At 40.7% G+C, this 27,204-nt stretch overlaps 2 protein-coding genes and 1 long non-coding RNA gene across 22 annotated transcripts; 1 reads left to right on the forward strand and 2 right to left on the reverse strand.

Moving 5' to 3' along the window:
- Nucleotides 1-372: 372 nt before the first annotated feature.
- On the reverse strand, nt 373-6,188 carry wdb (serine/threonine-protein phosphatase regulatory subunit widerborst). Its single transcript, XM_065866288.2, has 7 exons — nt 5,805-6,188; nt 5,535-5,734; nt 5,216-5,410; nt 4,962-5,152; nt 4,556-4,889; nt 4,229-4,458; nt 373-4,169 (listed from the first exon to the last, which is right to left on the reverse strand). Exons 1-7 carry the CDS (start codon nt 5,941-5,943, stop codon nt 3,884-3,886), a joined length of 1,575 nt encoding a protein of 524 aa, XP_065722360.1. The 5' UTR covers nt 5,944-6,188; the 3' UTR covers nt 373-3,883.
- Nucleotides 6,189-6,519: 331 nt separating this feature from the next.
- Nucleotides 6,520-23,049, reverse strand: LOC136117088 (uncharacterized). 20 transcript variants are annotated; one of them, XR_010654342.2, is made up of 5 exons: nt 22,857-23,049; nt 21,553-21,644; nt 20,936-21,102; nt 6,697-6,990; nt 6,520-6,619 (listed from the first exon to the last, which is right to left on the reverse strand). It is a non-coding gene; the product is annotated as an uncharacterized lncRNA (long non-coding RNA). The 20 variants fall into 20 exon arrangements; XR_011604326.1 differs by lacking the exon at nt 21,553-21,644 and adding an exon at nt 22,314-22,409 and having other exon boundaries at nt 22,465-23,049; XR_010654337.2 differs by lacking the exons at nt 21,553-21,644; nt 22,857-23,049 and adding exons at nt 21,429-21,537; nt 21,764-21,778.
- A 539-nt stretch (nt 23,050-23,588) lies between these two features.
- Nucleotides 23,589-27,123, forward strand: pins (G-protein-signaling modulator pins). The gene is made up of 2 exons (XM_017087371.4): nt 23,589-25,141; nt 25,434-27,123. The coding sequence occupies exons 1-2, from the start codon at nt 23,855-23,857 to the stop codon at nt 26,121-26,123; spliced, it is 1,977 nt and encodes a 658-aa protein (XP_016942860.3). The 5' UTR covers nt 23,589-23,854; the 3' UTR covers nt 26,124-27,123.
- Nucleotides 27,124-27,204: the final 81 nt, after the last annotated feature.

Raw genomic sequence — 27,204 nt, forward strand, 5'->3', positions numbered from 1 at the left:
GGGTATAGCCTCTGCCGGCACACTTACAGCGTACAAAAGCAGTCGTTGCACACACATACAAGACAAAAGATTATTGTTTTCCGCGCCGATCGCTGCTTTAAAGCATATTTTTAAAACGGGCTCCCAAGTTTTCAGTATCATCTTCTAAAGACAAATCAAACAAGTTTTGTGTTTTATTTTGTATTTATTAATTTTTTATTGTTGATTGATCTCTTTGCTTCTTTTCTCTCCTTTTGCTCTTACTCATTCATTCAGTTTTTGTGTGTTTTTCATTGGGTTTTAATCATTTTTGGTTAATTCTGCTTGCAGCTAAATATTTGTTTTTCTCTGCGCCATGCAATTTCAATTTTTTCTGCTGCCTCTCGCCATTAGTTTTGTTTTTTTCGCATACTTTCTGCCTGGATTCGAAAGCAATCAACTAAACCTTTGTTTTCCGATGCTCTTGTATATATACTTTTTTTTATGACCTATATATATTTATTCCCATTTATGTTTGTGTAATTATAATTTACTCTTTATATTTACTCTCAGCATAAGATTTTGTTTAGTTGTGTGTCTCTGAGTGTGTGTGAGTGAGTGTGGTGCAGTGTGCCTTTAACCCAAGAAAACAATCGAAATACTCGCACACCGTCCTATAGAACACGAACTGAAAGTTATACATAATAATAATAGCATGTGTCATATACGATAGGTTTTTTTTACAAGTCTAGAACATAAGAAAATACATAATTCACATATATATTTATCCTTTTCCATCGGCTCCGTTCTCATTTCATTGTTAGTATCCATAGTATTTATATTGTTTAAGCGCTTTAACTATTTTTTGCTCTTATTGTTGTTGGTTTTTGTTAGCATTTTCCGTTTTTTCGGCATTTTCATTTGTTTTTTGTTTTTTTTTTGATGCAACGTTGTTAATGCGACTTTATTTTTAGTACACTTCTTAGTACAGGGTTTTTGTCTCTAAAAGTACTTAACGAGTTTTGCTTTTGCTTATACTTCTTGCTCAGCTGGCTCTAAGCAGCTGTTGCAGTTACGATATAACATGCTCGATTTGTTTATACATATAAATACAATAATAGAAACTATAGTTAAAGTTACCATATAAGTTGAAAGCGGACTAAACAGGTTAACTCAGAGTGCAACAGAGGTGTTGATCACAAAACAAACAAAACTGAAGAGACAATAATCATTAAACCACTTGACTTACATATGTATTTATCGTTTATTAGGCATTCTTTTTCAACATCTTTATTTAATTCTTGTTGTTTATGTTTACTTGATTTCATGTTTCGTTTTTACATTTGCATTATTTGAATATGTTCTTTTTCTGTCACTGATTGGCATCCTATGCGAACATCAACGTTAACTAGAGATGGGTCCTATTCGTGGGTGATGGATCTGCTAGTTAGGAATAGAGTTTTGGTGTTACGGGGGATTGGCATAACAAAGAGGTCAAGAACTTTCTGCCTCTGACTTCTAACATTCTACAGTCCTGTTCTTCATTATTTTTGGTGTTCTTCTTGGGATCTCTTTAAAGGCAGTAAGACTTAACGCTCGGGGTTATCGGATCTGATCGCTATTGCATCTCAATGGGGGGGGGGATGATACTCATGATTTCTTTGTAGTAGCTCTAGTTGTAGTTGCTGTTTAGGCTTGGGCTTTGTTTAGCTATTTGTTTGTTTAATTACACGCTAATATAAAGATGCAAAACTTTCTTACACACGTTGCTTAGTATTTAGGCCATAGGTTCAATTTTTGTTTTCGAAATATACCCTCTGCTCTAGCCGACGACTCTTTAGTTGATGCACTTTATACGCTTTCCCTCGCTTCTGTATTGTTGCATATTTTTGACGTTTTATAAACATATTTAATAATAACGCTAACTTTTACGTTTCCTTTAGATTTTTTTATAGTTTTTTTTTTCTTATTTTCCAGTTTTGTTTGCAATATATGTGTATAATAACTCACGATTCACAGACACAATTATCTTTAATATTATATGAACTCTTGCGGTTTCGCTTAATGAGAGACATTCATTAGTGGATATTTTCATCTCGTCCTATTTTTGCTTCCCTATCGCCGCCTCTGCTCCTAGTTTTTTTTTGCTCCTATAATGCATGCTTCTATACTTTGTAATGGGCGTGAGAGTTGAATGAACAAACATTTATTTCATATATAAATTTTATATATTTCCTTACTATGAGAGTGCGGCTAAGTGTGAGTGTGATTGAGTGAGAATGCTGGGAAAGCGGCCCCTTTTAACTTAGCTACATTATTTACAATCGAAAGAATTGTTTAGCAAATCGAATGACAATTGTGCGCATTTCCGTGAGGATTGAAAATAAATTAATTAAATCGAGAAGAGTCGAAAAGGAATTTGCAAAACCATGTGGGTTGCTACACTGGACCGCTTTCCGCAGAGATATACATATATGCAAGGGATATTATAGTGTGTAGATGGATGCATCGAGCCTGGAGTGGACTGTGGAAATGTTTCGCAAGATGCCAATTATCATATGGGGGTAGTAGAGACTATATGCCAAGCTGAATTTTCCATAACCTTGTTCTATAAACTATCGTTCGCTTGGTTGTTGGTTGGTTGGTTTCTCTAGCTTAACCTTTTTACAATGCTCCATATTTGTATTCATTTCTTTGCCGCTTACATCTCGATTACCGCGCATGCGCCTATTCCTCAGCTTGGAGATATATTTTTGTGTATTTTCCGCACACTTTACATACATTTATATAGATCAGCGTTTATCGTACGTTATGGTATTTAATTGTATTCTTAAATATTTATAGATTTTTGCCGGCTCCCTGTCTATCTTGGCCCGTTTAGCAGCAACTTCAACAATGTACTAAAACTTGGCTTTGCTTTTGTTTTTTCTGCCTACACTTGAATGCAGATTCGGCATCGTAACTGCGCAGGCATTTAGCGGGAATTGTTGGAATTTCTGTTTTCGAGAAGTCTTGACGGAGTGTGCAACACTTAAAGCTAAGTAACAAAGTTTCATTCTGGGTGAGGAGGGGGAGCACAGTTCTCGGATATTTTATATACAATTCAGTGGGAAATCTGGACTAAGACACGCCGTTCTATGGAGCAGTTAAAAAAAAAAAACAGAAAATCAAAATCTGAGGATGCAGCGCAGTTTCAACTATTTTACACATTTCAAATGAACGCAAATACTTTGCAAGTGAACATTTAGGTGATTGGGGTGCTGTTGTTCTCGTAGTGTTCGTGGGTGGGGGATAGGATGGCTGATCTATGCTAGTTAGCAATATGTTTAGTTAATAATATTCAATGCGCTTCAACAATCGTCAATCCGTTATAGTTATCGCTCTTTTACTCTTCTGCATTTCACTTACTAACATGATTTCTCTTTATTCAACTTGTTTTCGCTTAAACGTAATTAATAATTATGTTTCTTCTTTTTTTGTAATATATATTTATACGTGTCGCGCACGTGTATGTGTGTGTGTGTTTTGCCGTAGGTGTAAGATACATTATTTATAAAGATTTCTTTCTTTTATGCCGCACTCAAGCTTCTCAATTACCGCGCACACACACACACGCCCTGGGATCTGATTCAGCTCCCGCTCCAGATTTCGGTTCTACCTCCTTCAACAGCCGCCCAAGCGTCCTGCGGGTCAGCTTGGTTGGTGTCTTGTCAATCGAGTATACATTTTAGTTTTATATTTTCTGGTTTTAAGGTTTAGCATATGTGTGGTTTAGTATAACTATTTATTTCTCCTTTAGATGTGTGGTTGCTGTCTCTGCCGTTTACGGTTTACGGATATCGGATAACGCGTTACGCTTACGCTTTTACTGATGTTGGTTTTTCTTTTTTGTATTATTGTTAGTTTCGGGCGCGCCTTGCGTTGCTTAGTTGTCCGCCTTATCCTGTTTGATTTTCGCATTTGTGGTCGCAGGATTATTGTCGCCGCCGGCACCGCCGCTGGACAGACTGCCGCTGCTGCTGCTATTCGACTGCTGCTGATGAGAGTTCAGGCCAGCGGTGCTGGGTGGCTGCAGGGACGTTGACGCCGCGGAAGCTGCTGTGTTCGATGTCGTGGCGCTGCCGCCGGCGGTGCGCCCACTAGAACGATTGGATTCGAGTTCGTGCAGCTTCTTCCACAGCTCCTCGCGGTCCCGCTCCCGTTTCTTTTCCCTATAAAATTATAAAATGTTAATTATATGTTGGTTTTGAACTCTGGTGCTAGCACTCACTTTTGCCGCTCCGCCTTGTAGCTGGAGGTCAGCTCATCGAACAGCTTCGAGTTCATTTCCATAAACGTCTTCAACACGTTGTAGACGAGCGCCACAATGGTTTGATTCCAGTGCTCCTTGCTGATGCGATAAAGGGCCGGGAACATGATGGGCATGATGACCGCATTGTTCTCCTCGATGAGCGACATGGCGTACTCATTGTTCCACAGATAAAGAGCTCGCTCAGCAACCTGGAGGAAGAAGATTGAAACATTATAATCAAGGTTCTCTCTAGAACTTAGTAAGCATACGGTAATCCATCGTTCATAGACAAACCCTGGGACATACCTGAAAATGTGGACTGGACACGCATTTTGCAATCTGACGGAACAGCGGCTCCTGGATCTTGACAAACTGCGGCGGATCGATCACGTCGAGAATCTCCTCGATCTCACCCAGGAACATGACCTCCTTCTGGGAACACGTCTTGGGCCAGAACTTAAGCAGGCCACGCACCACCGGTTCGGTAAGGAATGGATCCTTCTCTAGGAATTGTACAATGCAATACGCCAGTTGAGCGTGGTAGAGCGACAGGCATTTGACTTTGTGCAGTGGCAATAGGACCTTAACCAGAAACTGCTTGTGTTCGGCCTTCAGGGGCAAGGCGAATCCGTTGATGATACTAATCGAATAAACGAAAACAAACCCCATTAGTATTTGTATAATCTGCTGATTATGCACATGATAAACATACCTTCCAAGGATTTCCAAAAGCTCACCGACTCCATTGAAGTGCTCCGTCTCGTAAATGAATCGCAAGAATATGTTGTTGATTTGTTTTCGTATAAAAGCCCGCAGTCCCAAAAATTTTCCGTATATGCGATGCAACACCGTCTTCAGAAAGTCCCGCTCCCTGGGATCCTCTGAGTCGAAAAGTTCCAACAGCTATCCAACAGACAAAAACTATTAGTAAACTCGACAACTTTAAGTGCAGAATCTAAGACTCACCTGCAAAACGAACTTTTGATCGATCACACGCTTGCCGATGGTCGCTTGGAAATCCTGAGACTCCAGGAACCGCAAGAACACCTCATACACCAGCTGCAGGTGTGGCCAGGAAGCCTCCAGAGTCGGATCATCCTCCTCGGGATCGAAATCGGGATTCTCACTGGGCGGCAACGTGCGAAATAGGTTGCAAGAAATCTAGTGAAAGAAAATAAAAATTGTACATATAATAACTTATAGTTAAGTAGTTTATTATACTATATAGTGATATCAGTTAATTTGATATTAATACAAAGTGTGTTGTGGTAGTCTCAATATTTACCATGCGAATTATTTCCGGGTAAACCGGTTCCGTAAGCACACCGCGCCCATGTGTTATATAGGTGGATAGGTCATTGAGCGCGGCCCGTTTGATCTCCTTGCCCTTCAAGTCCGTAACGGGATCCATAAAGTCAAAGGACACGCAACACTGGCGCAGCTTCCGTATAAACAGCTCCTCCTGTTCTAAGCTGGAGCAATCGGCTAAAAGAAAACAAATACGATTAGATTGTTGGGTAATTTAAGAGATCTCTCTCTTCAAATGGTTATTAACCTTTTAACGGCGGCAATTGCTGCAGCTCAACATCCTGAGAATTTCTGTAGCGCGAGGAACCTTGACTCTTTTTACCCTTCTTCTTGAGCGAACGTTTGGCGAACGGGTCGATTCGATCCACAAACGTGCCCGATGACATCTTTTCAGATTTGGGTTCGTTTGAATCGATGGCGGTCTCCGTGGCTGTCTGTGTGGTATTCAGCTTGCCGGCTTTGTTTTTAACGCTTGCCACTGAAAATTGATCGGCTGCACCGCCAGCTGCACTGGCAGCTGCTGCTCCTCCTCCCTCCTCGCCTGCGCCTTGGCCTTTGCCCTCGCCAACGCCCTCGTCGCCGTCTTCGCCGAAATCGCTGTTGAGGATCTCGACTGGCCGTTTGTTGCGTGATTTGCGTAGCCAACCGAAAATTTTATGTGTTATGTTGGCGACTTTTGCGGTTGAGTTTGGCGTTTTGCAATTGTTATCGCTACCTCTGGGTAAGCCCAACAGCTCTACAGCTCCTTCAGCGTCCTGTCCTTCCTGACCAATGTGCAACTGCAACTGCTGCAACGGCTGCTGCAACTGCAATTTCTGCTTGTTTTTCTTCTTCCCCTTGAAAGCGATCGCCTGCTGCTGCTGCTGTTGTTGCTGCTGCTGGAGTTGCTGGATCAGCTTCTGTTGCTGGGTAATGTTGATGGCGGTATTAAAGCGGTAACGACTTATCTTGGCATCTAACTGTTGGTTACTCTGGGGGCGTTAAATTTGTTATACTCCTCTCTCGTCCGGAACCGCTTTTGCTTGGTTGTTGTTGCTTAAATTCGTTACAGTTGTATGTACACTGGAATAAAGTGGGGGCAATCAATTAGCTCACGGTGACTTCATGTGTCTCCATTTATCAGTCGGTCTACAACTCACCTGTTTCTTTTTGTTTGCTGTACTTGTTGTTGATTTTTGTATTGTTTACTGGAGGGATTGTTGCATTTGCGATGCGCCTTACTCTGGTTTAATACTCTCGCTTAGCTTCTACGTTGGTTGCTCCTTTCTTGGATCCTTTTTCTGCGCTGCTGCTGCTGCTCCTGAATGGCACATCAATTTGGTTAACTGAGAAAGAGCTGCTGCTGCTTACTGCTGATTTGCTGCATTCACATAGTAATTCGCGTTTGCATTGATTTCTTTATTGGGTTCTATGGATATTTGGCATCACATGCACTGCAATCAAAAAGAAACGTATGGGGTTTTGTCAGTTAGATAGGTTCTTATCGGTGTAAATTACTCAAAAATTGACACCGCAGTGAAAGGCACGAAAAAGCACCAAAGAGTCTGATAAAATGAAACATTCAGGTGTATCTAATCGTTGGCTTTGCAGGTGCGTTTGTGTGTGCGTTGGGGAGATAAAGGCTTTGCCTGTGATTTCTTTGTTACCAGATAACACAGATAGCTGATAAAAAAAATAATGGGGACTGTGCGACACTAAGAACCAAGGTGAGTATTCAAATTATATAAAGTATGCGATTTAAGAGACATTTTTGCAAATTATAATGTATACATTTTTCAGTGAAATCTTTGTTTTTCCTTTTGGAAAGTGATTTTATTAATTGGCAAGAGGGTTGACCTTGATACTTCTATTTTTCCTTAATCAATTGCTTTACTTTCTCCGGAAAACTCAGTGAACAACAAAGGAAACGTCCCATGTGCAACATTTGCAGTGGCAATCAGTCTCCTGATTGATTGATTGATTGACGTATGGCAATTGCTGAATCCTGAATTCGATTCCAGCCAGCTGAACTTTCCCCAGCAGACCACGAAAACCGAAAAACCAAAAGCTGGAACCCAGCTGGACGTTCGCAACCGCAAAGCCCAGAATGTGGCCAACTTGGGGCTCCGTTTTTTTTCTCAACTTTCAACTGTAACTGACTGTTAAATTAAATTTAGCATGGCGTCTAAATTAAATCAAAACGAGCCCGGAAAAGCCATTGACCGGAAACTAGATGCCGCTGTCATCTTGAACGGAAATGAAGCCAAATGAAGGACGCGTCGCCCAAGCTGGCATGGAAAACTCATTCATTTGCATGGCTTGTTTCGAGATGGGGGAGAAATCATCCACTGGACTGGACCAGGTTGAACTTCAATTTGAGGGAAATGGTTGAGGCAGGAAAGTGTGTGTGAGAGTGTGTGTGGCTGCTGCACAGTTTTCACTTCGAGGACGACATTGCACATTGCGGAACTTGTTCAGTGTTTCCAGTTAGGCACACAAATTTGCACAAATGCAAGTCAAACCGACTGCCCACCGTCGATTTCCAAGCGAAAACATGTTAAACACGTCGCACACACTCGCTCATCGGCTCAGGAACACCCACATGTAAAAGAGCTGGAAATAAAAGAGCCAGAAAATAAACCAACTACTGACTGACTGGGACCACAAGGCGTATGAGTGACAAACAGGTAAATGCGATCAACTTGGCTTGGGCCAGCTGCCTGTCCGCTTGTCTGCTTGTCTGCCGGTGGAAATGGAAATCGAGACGCGTGGGCGTCTCTGCACAGAGAGAAAAACATCAATGGAAGCCATTTGTTGAAAATATTTCAATATTAAATTATAGCAGAGAAATATTCCTTTTAGATTTCCACTGAGAAAAATACAAATGGAATATTTGAAAAATAAATAGTCTTTAGGAAAGCTTCTCAAATAAGCATTTTAACATATTTAAATGTTGTGTATTGACTTCTATGACAAGTCACTCGTATTATTTTAAACCTATTGTTCTTGAAAATAAACTATTTGAAAGAGTATAATTTTTAAAACCCATGATGTACATCTTAATGATATAATAAATAAGATTAGGTATAATCCCAGCCAATAATAAAGGTTTAAGCCCCTGAGCAGACACGGAGAAAAGCTCTGCCCATTCTCTGCCGCCACACAAACAGTGCGCGACAGTGTTTCAAACCGATACTTGCAAATTTTTTTCAGTGTCTGACAAACCAGAATACGCATGTGTGTGAGTTGGGCAGCCGGAACTCACTGGGAGGTAAAAAAAAAGAGCAAAATAGAGAGAGTGGGTGCGAGTGGAGAGTGAAAAGTTTGCACAGCTGCCTTTGACGGAGGCTTTTTTGTACCTATTTTCCACGTTGAGTGACGGTGGTCAGCGCTTTTCAACGCGCTTCCCTGTTAATAATTGAATTTCTGCACTGTTTTTTCGCTTTAATTTGTTTCAATCACCTTCGCTAGGGGGCGGGACCTGCGAGAGGGCAAACACAATGTCAACCACGACGTGACATTTAATATGGGGGGACAGAGAAGCGACGATGGCGAATCCAAAAGACTGGGCTGGCCATTTATTATGCTATTTTATATAAAACCATCAACGGGGCGCTCTCTGACCAGCCCCAGCCTAGCCCAGCCCAAAAGTCCCAAGACAAATGACAAAAAAATAACAATGGCTGACCATTAGGCCCACAGTGTTCCCCCCTTTAATGTGTGTTGTTGTGCGTGTGACCTTATGACATTATTTACTCAGTAGTGGTAGCGAAATTCCCCAGCATATCATCGCTGAAAACAATAACAAATAACCAGGGAGGGCTCACAAAATAATGAGACAAGTCCGCTTTGTGACCACTGCTATTCACTTTGCTTCTGCTTCTGCTTTAGTTCTCCTCTGCTGTTTTGTTTTGCTTTTGCTTTTGCTGTGCTGTGCTGTGCTTTGTTCGCCTGTTGTTTTCTACTTTTTCTGCTGGCATTTATAAGATTTTCGCCGCCCAACCACCAAAACACAGCCATCGTTTTGGTCATCTAATGACTAAGCGCCAGTCGACAGGCGGCAGTCGACAGCCTTCGCCCACTCATTGGTGGGAAATTATTTCCCCACCCTAGGCCTCCTTAATTAGAGATGGCAATGCTCGACAAAAATATCGATATTATCGATTGGTGCCTTCTATCGGGGCTTTTGCTTCTTTATCGATTAACTTAAGGTTCCCAAGTATAAGCACAAGCAAATTGCAGTACATGGTTTTTGTGAACGACAGCATATCTCGATAAAATCTACGGTCTTATATATTTTCCTGACACTTAGCAAGGATGTCACCCCACCATCTTTGATTGCCAGCTCTAAACCACATATACACCTCTCGTGTACTATAGCTCATCCTGCCTCCTCCTTCAATAGTATGCATTTGACGCATGTCTATTGGTTTCCCAGCTATAATCAATAAGCTAAATAAAATGTTTGAGGGCGAGAACAGCTTTTGAACGTTACCAAAAGTGGCAATAAACTTTCGTCAAACTATTTCATACTCTACAGTAGTGGTTAGTTCCATTTTTTTATTAAAAAAACCTTTAAACATTTAGGTACTATAAGTCATTGAGCACTGAAATGTTTACTCTCGAGTATACCTAACTTAATCAAAACACAATAATCAGATTCATTATCAGAGATTAAGTTGATATTATTGTAAACCATGCCTGTCCCACTAATATAGTAGATTATAAAAGAATTAGCCATAATTCGATTTCCTTTTTTATGTATGTTTAGAACATATTCTGATTATTGAAAGAGATTTTTTAATTTTTACTACCTTAACTGACTGTGATTACTTGTATTTTAATGCTTTCCATTCGCATTACTCAAAACTCCGTCCATTAATGTAATTGTAAATTTAGTTTAGTTTGTCATAAACAATAATAGCTATAAGCCTTTTAGGGAAAGCACCATTCATTTTCATTGCCTTCCGTTTCAGCTTTCTTGTTCGTACTTCCCCATTCCAATCCACTGAGTAGTTGGCAAATATTTAATGCATATTTGTATTGATTTTTGATATGGCTCATTTGTTGACATTGGGCTGCCAGCTGGAAAACATTTAAGGTGGATTTTAATGCCACCTAAATAGCACTTTCATATGGTGTTTATCTAGTGCACAATTTCACAGTTCTCAGAGGGTTTTCCCACACACTTTTTTATGGTTTTATGTAATGCAAAGTGACACGATGATAAGCAGAATTTCCCCTTTTCGCCACTTTCACCCTTGCGTCGCATTCCACTCCAGTGTGAAAATATTGCGCACTGTTTTCGTTTTCGCTACGTACTTGAAACGTGTCTAAAGGAATTGGGATTGGGGGCTTCAGACGGTTTTCCAAGCGGGGGAAAACTGTGGAAAAACTACGCAGTAAATGCTTCTCCTCCGCCTCCTAAAAAACGCAAACATGGGGCACTTGGCAAAATCCTTTTGTGCAACGCACGAGAGATGAGTTCATGGTCGGTGAGAATTCTCCATTCTCCAGTCCTCGCCGTCGTCTACAGCAATCTTCATCAAGGCATGACAGTGAAAATGCGAGAGATGAAAACCGAACAGCGAATGCGAAATGCAACAAATTACAAATTACTGGGTTTGAGTTTAGTGGCAAAAATTATAAACTGCGTTTCATTGCGTGTCTACGTAGTACGTACTTGGGAAATCATCAAAGCTGCCAGCATGAAATTGATTTCTATACGGTAATGGTAATTATCGATGAAAGCCTGTTGCTGTGGGCGGTCTTAGGTGCACAGGAAAAAATATATTGTATAATTCATAAGGTGTTGAAATTGAGAAAAGGTTGGGAAGTACATTAAAATAGACTTGAAATGGATGTCTATAGAAATTGTAAACAATAACCCACTTAATTGAACAATTTTTTCTGGTGATAATTTTTAAAATTATTAATTCAACAATTCCACCACACAAGATAAACCACTTTTGCCTGCTGAAAATTTCCATTGCGCATTTTCTGCAAAAATAAGAACTGAGGGAGGGTCCAGAACAGACCAGTCAGTCAGTCAGTCAAACCTTGACCTTATCGCAATGGATACACACTGTCCCCGTATTGATATCATGGAATCAATCAAATCAGCGCAGAGCCATTAAGTTTACATATGCAACAGCTTTTCCGACCCTTTTCCTTTTGCCTCTGCCTCGTTAAGCGAAAAGCAAACAGGAGAGAAATAAAAAATGAGAACTTGGCACATGTGCCAAGTGCAAAATGCAAATATCTGCATGTATCTCGCACTCCACTGTGGTGTTTTACCTACCACCACCCACCCACTCGGCCTTCTTCCATTTCTCCCCCAGCAGCCACATACGCGCATATGCAAGAATAATGCACTGTTTAATTTACATAAAGTGAAAGGAAATGGAACAATAAGTTTTATAAGATTTCATGCCCCAGCCAGGCCCATCAGCAACATCAACATCAACAGCCGTGGCAAAGGCATCAACAAAGAAGCCGCATCAGCATCAACATCAACATCAGCATCATCAGCTGCACAAGAAGCGAAAGTTTGCACAATGTAAGCACTTGGGCCGCTCAGCGTGTGCCCTCCAGGCATCCACGACGGCCATCATAACCAGCCACACACTGAGAAAAAATCGAACTATCATAGATATTGGATATATACTAAAAACAATTCGAATTTCTAAGTTTCTATGTTAAAAAGAAGCGGAAATGGCATAAAAACAGAAGAACCATTACCAATATCATCATCTACACTTATATATTTTATACTTTTAAGACTGTTACTCATTTTACCATAATTTTTTTAAATCCTTAAATTCAGTATCAATATTTTGCAATGACCATGTTAAAAAGGCATGAAACCTCTCAATGGTTTCCACAGAAATCAAAACCTTTACTCTAATATTTCTTATTTCCTATCTAACTAACACTATCATCATTTGAAATCTCCACGTAAAAACAGGCTAATTAACTTAATTGCCGAAAACAAACTTAATGTAAAAACCAAAATTAATACTATTTAAAAAACTTAGCAGACAATACCTTTCCCTAATCTACACAAAAATATTCCATACTTTTATCAAGCGAATTTAAAGGAAAGTCTTTGACATTTGTGTTATTTTCCGTAAATTTAGTGACGCATGCCAAAAATATTTTTACATGTTCACATTCAAAACATCTAATATTGTAGCAGTTTTCGAAAATAGAAAATAATATTGTAATGAGTCAGCATTTTCACCTATGTACGCTAATTGAAACTCATCAAGGTCGATTAAAGTAATAAATGCCACATGTGTTTGTGTGATTTTAAAGTCAAAAGGAAAAAATAAAGAATTTTAATGTGCTTTTCTGCACGTTTTCATATTTATTTTTGTTTTAGTTGCTAGAAACTGAGTTTGAATGAAATGCAAATAACTATTACTATTTTTTAAAAATAGAAAACAGAAGGAAACAAAAATCGATTCAAATGGAATGCCATAAATAAATTTGATTGTGAACTTGTACAACCATTTCAAACATTTTAGGCTTTTTAATGGAATTTTTCCTGAGTGAGCCACCGCCGAAAAGCATAAAACACAATTGTAAATGTCACGAGTGGGTGGTCAGTGGAAAAGTCTTTCTGCTCCGACTGCTGTTGTTCATTCTTTTTGGAAATGGAGAAAAACCTCTGGTGCCCCGCCTCCCCATCACTCGACATTTCTCTGGGCTGCATTTTTGATTTGTTTTGGTTGACTTTTGCGCAGGATACACACCACATGTACACCGAGCCAACGAAATTAGAAGAAATTTCCAAGGGAATTGGGTCACTTTGGGACATGGTATAGTAACTGCGTAAATCGTGGCACAACTTGTTGTAGCATGTAAAGCGCTATTAAACATTCAAGACACTTAACAAGCGCAAGATGAACAACAGAGGCAGTAATAAATTAAATTAGAAAATATCCTGGAGAGGCAGGGAGGAGAAGCAGGAGAATTGCTCTTGGCCAGAAGACAAAGTTGGCAAAACTCGATTGAAAAAGTTGCTGGCCAAGTTGAATGGCAGGCAAACACAATGGCAAGCCAAACTATCGATTGATGTTTGTCGAGTTTGCAAAATAAAACAGAGAAAACCAGTGAAAAATAGAGAAAGAGTGCGTTTCAGAGATAACGGATGAGCTTTGCCCAAAAAAAGGGTTAACTTGTGCCAGTGTCAGCTAATAAAGCTCAGAGAAATAAAATGCATCCGACAGATGCATCAGCATGAATGAGTACAGAGCTTTTCTTATCAACCCACTGGCCGCACACACTTATTCGAAAGCCCTAAAGCCGCGTTCAAGGTCTTTGACAGTGTATTAATTTCAATTGACAGTATGATTCAATTTATTGATAGCCCACTTAGCTAAGCGCCCCACTACTAAAATTCCAATGGAATGAGGCTTCCTCTTATAGTGAAATGAAAACACCTCGCCAAAGTTCAAATGAAACCAACTCACGCAATGCGACATTGATACAAAGACAAAAAAAAAAAGAAATAGAAAACGTGGAAAACCGTGGGGAAAGGTGGGAAATGCTGGGAAAAGCAGCACTTTATGGGTCACAAAAATAGAACCGACTTTATACTTCTATTTTTGGTATAACAAGTGTAGAGTGCTCTACGTCAGCACAACGCAGGTTGTGGGAAAATGGAAACACACATTTTCCTTTTGCGCAATTGAGCATTTATTAACCAAGTACGTGGGTGGGTGTGAGCACGTGTATGTGCAATGCATTTGCCAAGGACTCTGACTTTTAATGCGAAAAGGATGCACCTCTGACAGTAGTCGCTTTTCCCAGTATTTATGTATAATTATGCCAAGTGAAAGGCGTCTAATTCCCTCTGCCAGTTAGTTCCTGGTAAGGTAAACTCAATACGAAAAGCAGGGTCAAAGAACATGGTTCCTGGTACTCGATTAATCACAGAGCATACACAAATATTCTCATTAAAGGGGGATTTGCACCTACTATATGTTTCCTGGAACAGGAATTTCTTAGTGTTATGTAAATAGAAAGCCAAACTAAACAGTAATAAACGCAGGAAACTTAAACCCTTACTAATTAAGAACCAGTCTATCCACCAATTCAATATATTATCACCCATCTTCTTAAAACCCTAGAACTCTATAGAGTCTGGAATTCTAATTTCCCAGCTTTCTTATCTATGTCCCCCCTTTAATTTGATTACCACATCTGTCATAACTTCTAGCCCCGCAAATGTCAAGTGCTTCTGGTTTTTATGTAACATTTATTTTAACTTATTGCCGAGGTGGAAGGTAAGAAAAAAGAGAAAGTGCCACGAAATTAGTTGACAATGTACACAAACCCACAACTAATTGCATCAGCGACAAGTGTTATATGCTCGGGGTGGGGATTTCTGTTTTGGTTTCGGCTTTTGGCTCCATGTATTGTATTATTAAATGGGGGGGGGGGGGGGGACCCAAAAGCCCAGTCAAAAACCATATGACGAAATTGTCAAGAGACGATAGACAACAGACAACAGCAGTCACAACAGTTTCCTCAATTTAATTAAATAATTAAGAGCAAGACACACGGCGAATGCGACAGCCTTTGACTAATTAAAAAAGAAAACAAGAAAGCAGCCAAATGAAACATAAGGCTGAAAGAATGCAAATTTTGCGCCAGACGCCGCTCGGTCCAATGAAATATAGCCCTGCCTATAGCGTCACCACCTACAGAGGTATTTCTATATATATATGCAGGTATATATTATATATGTACACACCAGTCTAGTGCTCAGATTTGCGTATGTGCTACTTAGTGAAAAAATAGGTATATGTGCCAGTGCAAATTCAATGCCAAAGCATGGAAAATTTTCTATTGAAAAGCGCACACCTCTCTCACTCAGTTTCAATGGTTTGTATTTTTTCCTGCTTTTTTTGGTTTTTCATTTTGTGCTTTTTAATTAAGCGATTTGAGCTGTGATAAGCGGACTTTGTGTGTGGGTGGGCGTGGCAGCCGCCTAATCAAAATAAGCGCAAAAATGTCGCATAAACACAGAAGGCGGCGGCACACAAACAAAAGACGATGAAAATGTATCTCAGGGTGAAAAAGATAAGATAGCAAATATAAATATAAAAAAATATAATGGCCACCTGCTGAGGAATTCCTTCAATTGCACTAGCTATTTTTGCCAAGTGGTAATTATTAAGTGTGTGCAATGCGATTTTATTTAATTGCTGCAGCTGTCGCCGATTTGAGAGTCTTGTTTATTGATTTTGTCCATGACGTTATTCTGTTTGGCCATAACAAACAAAGACTGGATTAATAATGGAGACCATTTGGTCTGAAACCGAAATTCAAGGTCATATGATTTCATGCCCAAGAATTTTCCCCAATTTAAATTGGTTATAAATAGCCGGTCAAAAAAAAAGAGATAAATTAAGCATATTTTTTTTGAAAATAAATTTCATACGCTCCAAACTGCACTGCAAATGGAATATATATGGGGGAAAAACGGAAATTTATTTAGTGGCCCCCTGCCCCACTCGTTTGCCTGTAAAAATATCAGCAAAAAGATATTTCTCACTGGCACCGAATTTCCCCCGTCTAAAATTATATTTTCTGTGCGGTGAAAAACGTCATTAATTGCCGCAAAAAGCAAAAGGAAAACGGCATAGAAAAACGCAGAGTGAGAATGAGAAACACGAAAAACGTTTGACATAAAATGTGAAAATATTTCTAAAGATCGCTAGACAGCAGCCAAATGAATGTAGATTTTCCTAATGGACTTTTCCCTGGCACTGACCACATACATACACTTTGGCAGCAGGGTTTGCCGTGAATAACAATATCGATTAAATGTTAAGCTGATTAAAAGTGCCAGTTTATTATGTGCTCGATTCAACGACATGAGGTCATGGAATAAGTGCACTAGACAGTCGAAAATTTGGCAAATCGACAATTGAGGGCAATAAAATGCAAATGCAAAATACGGAACTTTAGCATTTTACATTTTAATGTCATCGCTTTGAAATGATTATGTTTGTCTAATTGACAAGCGAAAAGTAATTTAATTGATTCAGCAGGTCATCCATTAAAACGGAGAAATAGCTACATTAATGGATATGTTTCACTGACGCACTCACAATCAAAAAATCAATATTTACTCAGTGTTTCGCCCCAAAGAAAAATAAATTATCCAAATCTAACAATAGCAATTGGTTACAATTGAAGTAAGCAAATCGATGGCGAATATACAAATAAATATATGAAATTGTAGACAAGTTCACATTCAAAAATCAATATTTATGCAGGGACCACAGAACAATGATTAATGCAAATGGGAAGGGTAATGTTAAAGCTCCTATTTGAGAAGAAATATTCTTGAATTCAAGAAGCAAGATCTCTCTTTATATAGAATTTAGATATATGAAGTTGTAATCTAATTCATATTCCAAAATCAATATTTAGCAATAGGAAGGGAAATTTTTAAGTAAATCTCAGAATCACCTGCAAGCTGTACTTATTAGAAAACAGTTGTTCTTGAAATCAAGAAGCAAAAGCTCTCAAGTTCAATTTTTAAGATGAAGCGATTTTAAAATTGAAATGAAACTAAAGTAGTCCCTTCGTCGTGATATAATCTTGATATTTATATTGAAATCAACAGAGCGGTTTCGGGAAGTATTCTCTTTCTGAGTGCATATTTTATTTAAGTTCTGAAGCGTGCTTTTCTACTAATCAAGAGCAGGGTATTCCAGTTTTAGTGTGGCTAATTGACTTTTTATCGTTTCATTTCGCGGCGCTTTTTCTCATTTCTGGCTGCCACAGCTGATTGCTCCTCTCGTTAGCGAGGCGTGCGAAGTTAAAAAATGCAAACATTTTGCAAAACAAAGGCACAAATCTGGGGCTCGGCCCAGTAAGCGTTTTCAGCAAGCCGGGTACAAAAGTCAGACAGTCGTCTAATTATAATGAGAGAAACATTTGCCCTCCACTCAGACGGTCATTAATTTGCGGTGTGCTAAAGATGTTTACATTAGAGTAGTACCGCAGGTTTATTCCCCTAGAATATACACACCTATACTTGTATATGCGAATCCACCGCTGGCTTCGTATGTTGTACAAATACTCGTATATATTCGCCTAACAAACTAGCAAATAGAATTGATTTTTTCCCATTGCAGCAACGGATTCTCAATTGCCAATAGAACAAACAAACAAACAATCAAACAAAAAGCTTTGGCCAGTCTGTAGTTTCGCTTCGGGCGAACTGGCCATTGCAAATAACGAAAATATTTTCAAGTCAAACACAAAAAAAAACTAGAGAAATGAGAGGGTGGAGCAAACAAAAAATGAAAAACAAAAGAAAAAAAGTAGAACTGCAAATAGATTGAGTAAGCGATTTGTCGAGAATTTTTTTTGTAGAGAACTTTACATTTCACAGATACTTTTACGAGATGCATGGGAAGGAATTCGATACAGAAGCAATTCATCGAAGCTGCCTGCAATTGTATACCTTTGTTTACCCCAGGCTGGAGTAAATCAATTCAATTTGAATGGAGTTGAAAGAAATATGGGTTTGGGCTTTATTTTTAGAGCAGCCAGGAAAGTGCAAGTATGTAAGAACTGGAATTTTGAGGAAAATTTAAGGGAGTTTCTGTGGGGAAAACAAATGAATATTATTTTATCAATTTTAGTGGTAACAATATTGATACATATGCTACGATTCAAAAGTAATTTTATTAAAGGAAGCACCCTTTTTAGGTGGATATCAGAAGGCAGAGAAAATGGTGCGTCATAAAAGTCTGCAATCAAAAACCAAAATTCGAAAAAATATGAATTTTGATATATAGAATATACTTTTTTATTACTCATAGTTTATAAATATAAAATATGACATATTGTTGGGAAATTTATATGAATTTAGACCTAACCAACGTCTTTTTTCTCCGTGTGAAGTTAGGCAAACGGTTTCAAAGAGACAGGCATAACCCAGCAATAACAATCCGCACATAACGAGGTGGAGAAAATGTGAGGGAAAACAGTCCACATAAGGCGGCTAAGAGCCAAGAGTGAGGTCAGTTATGTCAAAACAGACAGCAAGAAATGTGCACAGGCGAGTGTGTTTTTGTGGTCATTAAGAGGTTACCAAGCCTCAGCTGGCAGAGGAAAATCGGCGGAGAAAAGAGTCAACTTACGAGAAAAGCCAAAAGGCAAATTGACTCTGAGCACGCTCTTTAACTTCTGCGGCCAGGCAGAAAAGTTAAAGCTGCAGCGAAATTAACATCGGCTGCCGGGAGAATGTGCGTTTACCGCCGACAAAAAGGTGAACAGTCGCAAAGCAGGTCGTCCGGGGAGGGTAGTGGGTATATATTATACTATATGGTGCATAGTAATGCCCCAGAGACTTGGTAATTTTATAATAGACCTCTCGTCTTTCACCCGACATACTGTATGGATATATGTATATAAGTATACGGCAGAAGAGCGCTTCCATATGCGGAGGCACATTTTGTATGCGGTGGCATTTTATGGCAGCATTACATTCTCCTCTTCATGGTGAAAACTCCAGTGGCCGCACAATAAGTGGGCATACAAATTGTTGCACACGCTGGCACGACACTTATTTGGGTTGACTGACTCGGTTAACTCGTTAAAATAGTTCACAAATTAAAATACTTCAAGGAAATGGTCCAGTAACGAGAGAAATCGGTCAATAAGCAAGTAAATCGGTCAATATCTCTGGGTTAAAATAGAGAAGGAGTATTAGTTATAAGATAATACCAATAAATATTATAATATTTAAATTTTCAGTGCATAGGAAGTGTGTATTTAGAGGTTAAATAAGGTTAATAGGTCTTAAATAAACCCATTAATGATAAGTGTCAACTGGAAGTCAAAATGTAATTTGTCTGTGGTTGCAAATTTGAATTCAAACAACGAAAATGGGAGCGAAACGCCTTAACCACAAAAATAAAAATAACAATAAAAATCCTACAGCTTATAGAACAACTTTTTCAAGTGGTTCTATCTACAGCGAGTTATAAAAATAACATTTCACAACCTGCTAATGATTTTTAGGTTGCACCTCTAAGTTTGCATAACGTTTTAAAGCAATGCTACTTGAAGTAGGGATTCTAAACCGCATCTTCAAGTGCAAGCCTTATTTGATTAAACCATGACGTCAAAGCCAAGTTAACTACCGCGAAACAGTGGGCCAGTAGTGCTTTGCCAACACGAATACGACAAAAAGCAGTTAATGGCAGGTGACAAACCCGCTTGGACAAACAACAAAAAAAAACGATCGACAGCTAGAAAACTGGATATAATATCGTTGAAAAAACTCAAGTACCCCGCCAGGCGATGATCTTGTTTTCTTCGCCATTTAATGGCACACAAGTCACGTTCAATTTTGGGGACTCTCCACTGGGCGTGCTTGGTTAGCCATACGGGATTATTGTAATTAAACCGATCGGCGATATATAATGGCTTAATTCCAGGGCAGTGCAAGGGCCTTGTCACCCTGGTGACAGGTGAACCCGAAATGATTTACCATTTTCACACATTTATGCTAATTTCGAGTAGGCTCGACGAATTTCGTGTGTCCCCACACGTATGTATCAATTGGAACTTGTTAATTTGCCGAGCAGGTTCTGCTCCCCCCTGCCCTCTCATTTCCCCTGGCCCATAAACCACTTAACCCCTTCATCTCCGCCGTCTGGAAATCACTCAATCAATTAGAACCAGTTCTTTGACTGCCTTTCGGTGCTGTCGCAGATTAACCCTATGCGTGTATTTACTCCAATTGTTAGGGAATTTTAATATTTGGTATTGCTATTGGCATTTGGAGTGATATTTGATCTAACACTTTAATGAAGTTCGAACCTCTAAAAAGATTTTAAGATGATATTACGGCTTGAAATAACAGTGAGTATTTTTATGTGCACCAAAGGTAGGAACATTTTTTATCGTTATTATTATTATGTTCTTGAGGTATATTTTTCAAAATTGTTTTTAAGCATATTTTTGAATTGTCTATACTTTTGAAATAAGTTTTCATATGGCTTCGAATAATATTCATTCTATTCCTAAGAATTTTCTATGGAAGTTCAAGTTTTAAAAAAATTACAAAGTGATCTCGTGAGAAGTTTTGCGTTCTAGTATTTTCAATATCGTATTTCAGAACACTGAATAATATTCACAAATTCTCTCTTAAAAACCATAGTCTTGAGAACTCAAGTCTTCTTGGTGGATAGTTCAGAGTTATTGGAGATATGATACATAGATAGATGGATTTGTCACGTGAGCAATCAAAGGGTTAAGCATTGGACGGAAACGGAGCAAGCTTTTTGGCCCAAAATGGTTTCGATTTGAATCGAATTCGAATTTGTTGTGGGCCAACTTCCGTTGGTCTTGGCATACCTTTCTCGTTTTCTCGGCTTGTGATTCTCGGTTTCTGCGTTTCTCAGTTTCTGTGTCTCAGTGATTTCTCAGTTTCTCACAGCGGTGGCTCTCCCGTTTGCACGTCACGAAGATGCTTTTTTTTTCTTTGCTTTTGCTTGCTTTCTAGCACTGCTTGCTGGGTTTCACTGTGGATGTGTGTATAGCAGTTGACATAATTGAATTAAAACTGTAGTTCACGAGAGAATTTTGCACAACGCATCGCGAGGGGGCGGTGGATTCGAGAGGGGAGCGGGGTCCAAGTGGGGTCAACACATGTAAATGCGGTATCAAAGCAAAAAAAAAACACAAAAAGATCTCAAAACTGTGTGTGTGTGAAGAATGGGAAAAACGGGAGAATGTGAATGTGAATGGGAAGAGAGAGGATGAGAGGATAAGAGGATGAGTAAAAAAGGTGAGAGAGCGCAGCTGTTTTGATGGGGCTCTTTCGCTATTGCTCTTTCTTTCGCTTCACTTTGGTTTGTTGATTCCTTTCTTCTATTTTTCTTTTAATTCTTTTCTTTTTTTTTGCAGTAAGATTAGGTAACTTGTGTCTATATGAACATAATTCTTAACACATTTTACTGCTTGACACACACACTTATCATAAATATGTATGTTTCACACACACACACAGACACACTCGGTGCGAGAGAGACACACACACGCACGCGGCAACAAAATCGATATTCTAAAAATAATATAAGTAAAAAATATATATGCATATACGAATTCTAAACGAATCTCCTCAATACGCATGAGTGTGTGTGTGTGTGTGTGTGCGTTTTGTGAGCTGACGAATGTAATTACATATTTATTTATTTATTAAAACTTTTGAGAAACACCGAATTGCGTCTGGGGATTTAGCCGCTTACTGCGCACTTGAAAAATTTGCATTCGCCTTGGAAATCTGGCTTGAATTTTGCACTCGGCTTTGTTTAGTTGCGTTTTTTCGTTTTCCTCTTTTCGGGATTTGGATTTTAATTTTTTTTTTGGGCTGCAGAATATATTAAAAACCGACTGTGTATGCGTGTGTATATAAAAGATTTCTATATCTTTTGCACCCAACCGACGACGAAGGCGGCATACGTATGCGCAATTTTTGGGCCACTAGCAGCACCGTTTACTAACACGCCATCTACAACTTCGGGAGAGCAGGAGAGAGACGAACAGAGAGAGAGAGAAGTCTACGAAGGCGGCATACGGCAACTGTGGGGAGATATTTTTTCCTTCGTCTCCTCCTCTCTCTCTCTCTCTTTGGCACATGTGTATATACTATACGCGATTGCTCTCTCACCACACAAATGAGTAGTACTTCAACTATTTTACCTATTGTTATTGTTTCATTTCTTTTGCTAACCTTTTTGTTATTTTTTATTTAAGCTCTAGCTTCAGCCTAATTCCCCTTTTGCGATTACTCATTTAGCCTTTAGTTCGTTACCACTGTGCCAGATTTCTGGGTGAGAGCGTGGTGAGTTTCGTTTTCGAGTTGCGCCGCCGCCTGAACTCACCACAACAAACTGCTCTCTGCGTTCGACGGCTGGCTGTCTCACACGGTCACACTGCAGGTGAGAAATCCGTTGGTCTGCCGCAGGGTCATACTGAAAGGACGCCGCTGTTTTTTTTTTGTTGCTATCGAGGGCGATAACCAAACAAGGCTATCGTTATCGACCTCTCGCTCGCTTTATATATCTCCCTCCCTTTCGCTCTCTTGCTCTGTGTGTGGCAGAAATCTCCTTTTTGACCCTTTTCGCCTGCTTGCTTCGATATTCAGCCTTTTATGTAATTTAGCACAATGTTTGCGTTGCACTGCTGGCGACTGCAACACACAAAAAAAGCGACGCAACGCAACGCACACACACACACACCTGAAGTATCCGGGTATCCCCGATTGGATTCTCACTTTTGCACAGCTCCTTTCAGCGGTCTATCGCGCACGCACAGCCACAATTTCACTCGCCTGTCGCGCCGCAATTGTGGACGTTCGCTTTTCGATCGATTTGGGCGGCCGGCAGGTGCGTTTTATGCGAGAATTACGGATTTTTTCCAGCGGCAACTAGAATAGTTCACACAGACACCGAAGAAGTGACGCCATCTTTAAAAGTGTTGGAAAGCGCGGTTTTGCGTGAGTGTTGGAAAGAGAGCGAGGCCAGTGGCGTGGTGAAACTCGCCTTTGGTGAAGAGCAGACAAATTCAAAAATATAGCTAGATAAATAGCTAGATTTAACGGAGAGCGGGAACTATTAAATTAGGTCTACCCTTTTTTACATTTTAATGATTTTACTACAGCTTATGGCTTTCTATTAATGCGTCTAGGAACATGATAAGACTAATTTTTCAATTGCGCGAAAAAGTCAAGCCTTACAAATTCAATGGTACAACATTTCTGCAAGTGTACTGAATCGCTAAAATTAGATATTTCACTTTTTTAAGAAAAGGTACACATTGAGTTGTTCTTAGCTCACTGATAGTTCCAGACAACATCTAACATTGAAAAATAAAAGTATACAAATTTTGTACTGAATTTTCAACGATCATAATTCAACAGTTGAGGGAGTACCCTAAATACAAATTTTTAAATTAACGGAACATGACTGGTATTTCTAGTATATAATGGTATGTACTTCCAGCCTCGATACGGTCGCACTATTAGTCAGAAACACTAAATTTTTTTGACTAATTGGTCAAAAAACGGTACAAAAGACAGCATAATTGCTTAAATTTCACCTGACGCAGCTAATTTCGAGCAACAGTAGAGCAGAGCCAGCCCCAGGGCGACCAGAACCCAGTAGAGAGACCCGCAAACATCGCCGCAAAGTGGACAACTCCCAGTTTTCCGAACACCTGCCCCTCAGAAAGGAGCATCGCGACAAAAAGGCGAGACATCTTCGTCGCAGCAGAATGTCTTCGCTGTCCGCATCGGCGGAGAATGTGTCCAGCCTGGGACTGGGAACAGGAGGAGGAGCGGCCAACTCGCACGACGGCAATTCCCAGCAGGGATCCGGATCCGATGGCGGGTCCAGTATGTGCCTCGAACTGGCCCTCGAGGGTGAACGCCTCTGCAAGGCAGGCGACTGTCGTGCGGGCGTGGCCTTCTTCCAGGCGGCCATCCAAGCCGGCACCGAAGATCTCCGCACCCTGTCCGCCATCTACTCGCAGCTGGGCAACGCCTACTTCTACCTGGGCGACTACAACAAGGCGATGCAGTACCACAAACACGATCTCACCCTGGCCAAAAGCATGAACGATCGTCTGGGCGAGGCTAAATCCTCCGGCAATCTGGGCAATACTCTGAAGGTTATGGGTCGCTTTGACGAGGCGGCCATTTGCTGTGAGAGGCATCTTACCCTGGCCAGGCAGCTGGGCGATCGTCTGTCCGAAGGACGTGCCCTCTACAACCTGGGGAATGTCTACCACGCCAAGGGCAAGCATCTGGGCCAGAAAAATCCCGGGAAATTCGGCGACGATGTCAAGGAGGCTCTGACCCGTGCCGTGGAGTTCTACCAGGAGAACCTAAAGCTCATGCGGGATTTGGGTGACCGTGGTGCCCAGGGACGAGCTTGTGGCAATCTGGGAAACACTTACTATCTTCTGGGCGACTTCCAAGCGGCCATCGAGCATCATCAGGAGCGTCTGCGCATCGCCAGGGAGTTTGGCGATCGTGCGGCCGAACGCCGGGCTAACAGCAATCTCGGAAACTCGCACATCTTTCTGGGTCAATTCGAGGATGCTGCCGCGCACTACAAGCGCACTCTGACCCTGGCCGTGGAGCTGGGTGAGCGCGAGGTGGAGGCCCAGAGTTGCTATAGCCTAGGCAACACCTACACGTTGCTGCACGAGTTCAACACTGCCATCGAGTACCACAATCGGCACTTGGCCATTGCCCAGGAGCTGGGCGATAGGATTGGCGAGGCCAGGGCCTGCTGGTCACTAGGCAACGCCCACTCGGCCATCGGCGGTCATGAGCGCGCTCTAAAGTATGCGGAGCAGCACCTCCAGTTGGCCAAGGAGCTGCACGACCCGGTGGGCGAAAGCACAGCCAGGGTAAACATCTCCGATCTGCGAAAGCTGCTGGGAATGCCCGAGTCGGAGCCATCGCCCACCGAGGAGGAGGCCAGATCCACCGCCTCCGATCACTCGGCCAGCGGAAATCAGTCGGATGGATCGGAGAACTCGCAGGGAAGAATGGTAAGTAAATCTTTTATGGAAATGCGTTTGCACTTAAACTTTACTCTATTTAAGTTGCTAGTATAGTATAAAATTTATTTACCAATGTTTCATTAAATTTTCATTTATACCATCAGTCTTTCAGTTGTTCTATTCTTAAAAAAGAAACTTGTAGCTTTTGTTTAGGGACACCTGCTGTTTGTAAAGTAAATATTTATAATTAGGTAAAACCAAAACAGGACGGCGAACATTCGATTCAAACACCCATGGAAGATTCATAACTATATTAATTAATTTTATCGTTCCACTTCAGGTGCGTGTTCGTCGCCAGAGCATGGAGCAGCTGGACCTGATCAAGATCACTCCCGATGGAAAGCGCATGCAGGAGGAGAAGCACCGGGCACAGGCGACCGGAAAGGCCAAAGACGACGACTTTTTCGAGATGCTCTCGCGTTCGCAGTCGAAGCGAATGGATGACCAGCGCTGTTCGATCAAGATGAATGCTGCTGGAGCTCCGGCGGTGGCCACGGGCGCCACCCGCAAGCCGCTGGTGCAGCAGAACTCGCTGTTCGTGGATCCCACCAACCTGCCTGGCTTGAAGTCCCCTTCGTCGGCGAATCCGGTTTCAATTGTACATGGGCCGCTGGCCAGAAGTGCCACCACTACTCAGCAGCCCGATGACGACTTCCTCGACATGCTGATGCGTTGCCAGGGCTCGCGGCTGGAGGAACAGCGATCTGAGCTGCCCCGCCCCAATGTCACTATGGATGCAGAGGCGGAGGCGCCACCGCGATCTGTGCCAGAGGCAGCCGTTGCAGGAGCAGCACGCGGGCAAACTGGTCGAGGAGCCACCGTTCCCGACGAGGACTTCTTCTCGCTGATCATGAAGGTTCAGAGCGGCCGCATGGAGGATCAGCGTGCCTCGATTCCCTTCCGAAATGCCAACAATAACAACAATAGCCGGAGCAACAACAATGGTTCTGCCGGCGGAGCTGGAAAGTAGAAAGAAAAGTCCAGAAAAAGAAATGAGTCCAACCAAAACAATCCTATCAATCCATCCCTGGCCGCAGCTCCTGATCCATTTTGTTATACGTACATCTTGCGGCCACTTATTTAGTCTTTTCTTTCTTGGCAATTGGCTGCTAAACCTTTTGTTCTTTTACAAGATTTATATATATACACTCACACATACGAGAAGCATTAATTTATGAATAGGGACTAACCACGTAACCAAATATTAGGGGCGTATAGGCCCCGTTTACACGAACAAGAAGAAACTTTCATTGGATGCACTCACTCATCCAGTCATGACTCATTACACACTCATCTTAGAGTTGGCCATGATATTGAACAATCTGCACTCGAGTTTTACGATATTAACGTTTGAATTGCATGTGAAGTAGCTTAAGCCGAAGGTATACTAATCCAATTTGCTCAATAGACGGAACCAAGTCTTCTCTTTATGATCAACGATGATCTTACATTCTCTTAATCGCATTCAGAGCTAAACACTAAGTTTTAAGTCTAACAAACCACTCTACATATAAGCAATGCATTTTCCAAATCAAAAACTATTTCCAATTGTAACCCATGAGTATTGCATTTTTCTAACTATCTATAATAACTCTGAGCATATATTTTAAGCCACTTACAATTTTTTTTAGATATTAACAAGATACATACGTACACATATACAAGATACATATGAACAATATATAGTTATACCAATGTCTAGCGATTGACCGATTCGGCAATTGGTCTATACAATATATACACAAAACAGAACAGAAACACAAAACTAAGTTCGAGTTGCATGAAATGAAATGAAGCCAAAATTGATTAATGTTATACGTTTATGTAGCACGAAAGGAGGTGCGCTCATGAAGCTAATTGTAATGAAAACGATCGATCGATCATTATGATATACAGCTGCAAAACATACCATACAGGCGGACAATTATGTCATGTATTATTAAATATTAAAATCAAAAATTGTTTGCTGACGATTGTTTTTGTTAATCGGGCATCTAAGGGGTTATTCTTAAGACTTCTATAACATAATCCAAATCGAAAAAGAATCTGTT

The sequence above is a fragment of the Drosophila suzukii genome, chromosome 3, assembly GCF_043229965.1.
Source record: "Drosophila suzukii chromosome 3, CBGP_Dsuzu_IsoJpt1.0, whole genome shotgun sequence".
Lineage (NCBI taxonomy): Eukaryota > Metazoa > Arthropoda > Insecta > Diptera > Drosophilidae > Drosophila > Drosophila suzukii.

Excerpts from the sequence above, each read along its gene's own strand:
- wdb (XM_065866288.2), bottom strand. The coding sequence starts at position 5,943 with ATGTCATCGGGCACGTTTGTGGATCGAATCGACCCGTTCGCCAAACGT. Across the intron at positions 5,735-5,804 it reads GCAATTGCCGCCGTTAAAAG|CCGATTGCTCCAGCTTAGAA; the intron begins GTTAATAACCAT and ends GTTTTCTTTTAG. Across the intron at positions 4,890-4,961 it reads CTTTTGGAAATCCTTGGAAG|TATCATCAACGGATTCGCCT; the intron begins GTATGTTTATCA and ends TTATTCGATTAG.
- pins (XM_017087371.4), top strand. The coding sequence starts at position 23,855 with ATGTCTTCGCTGTCCGCATCGGCGGAGAATGTGTCCAGCCTGGGACTG. Across the intron at positions 25,142-25,433 it reads AGAACTCGCAGGGAAGAATG|GTGCGTGTTCGTCGCCAGAG; the intron begins GTAAGTAAATCT and ends GTTCCACTTCAG.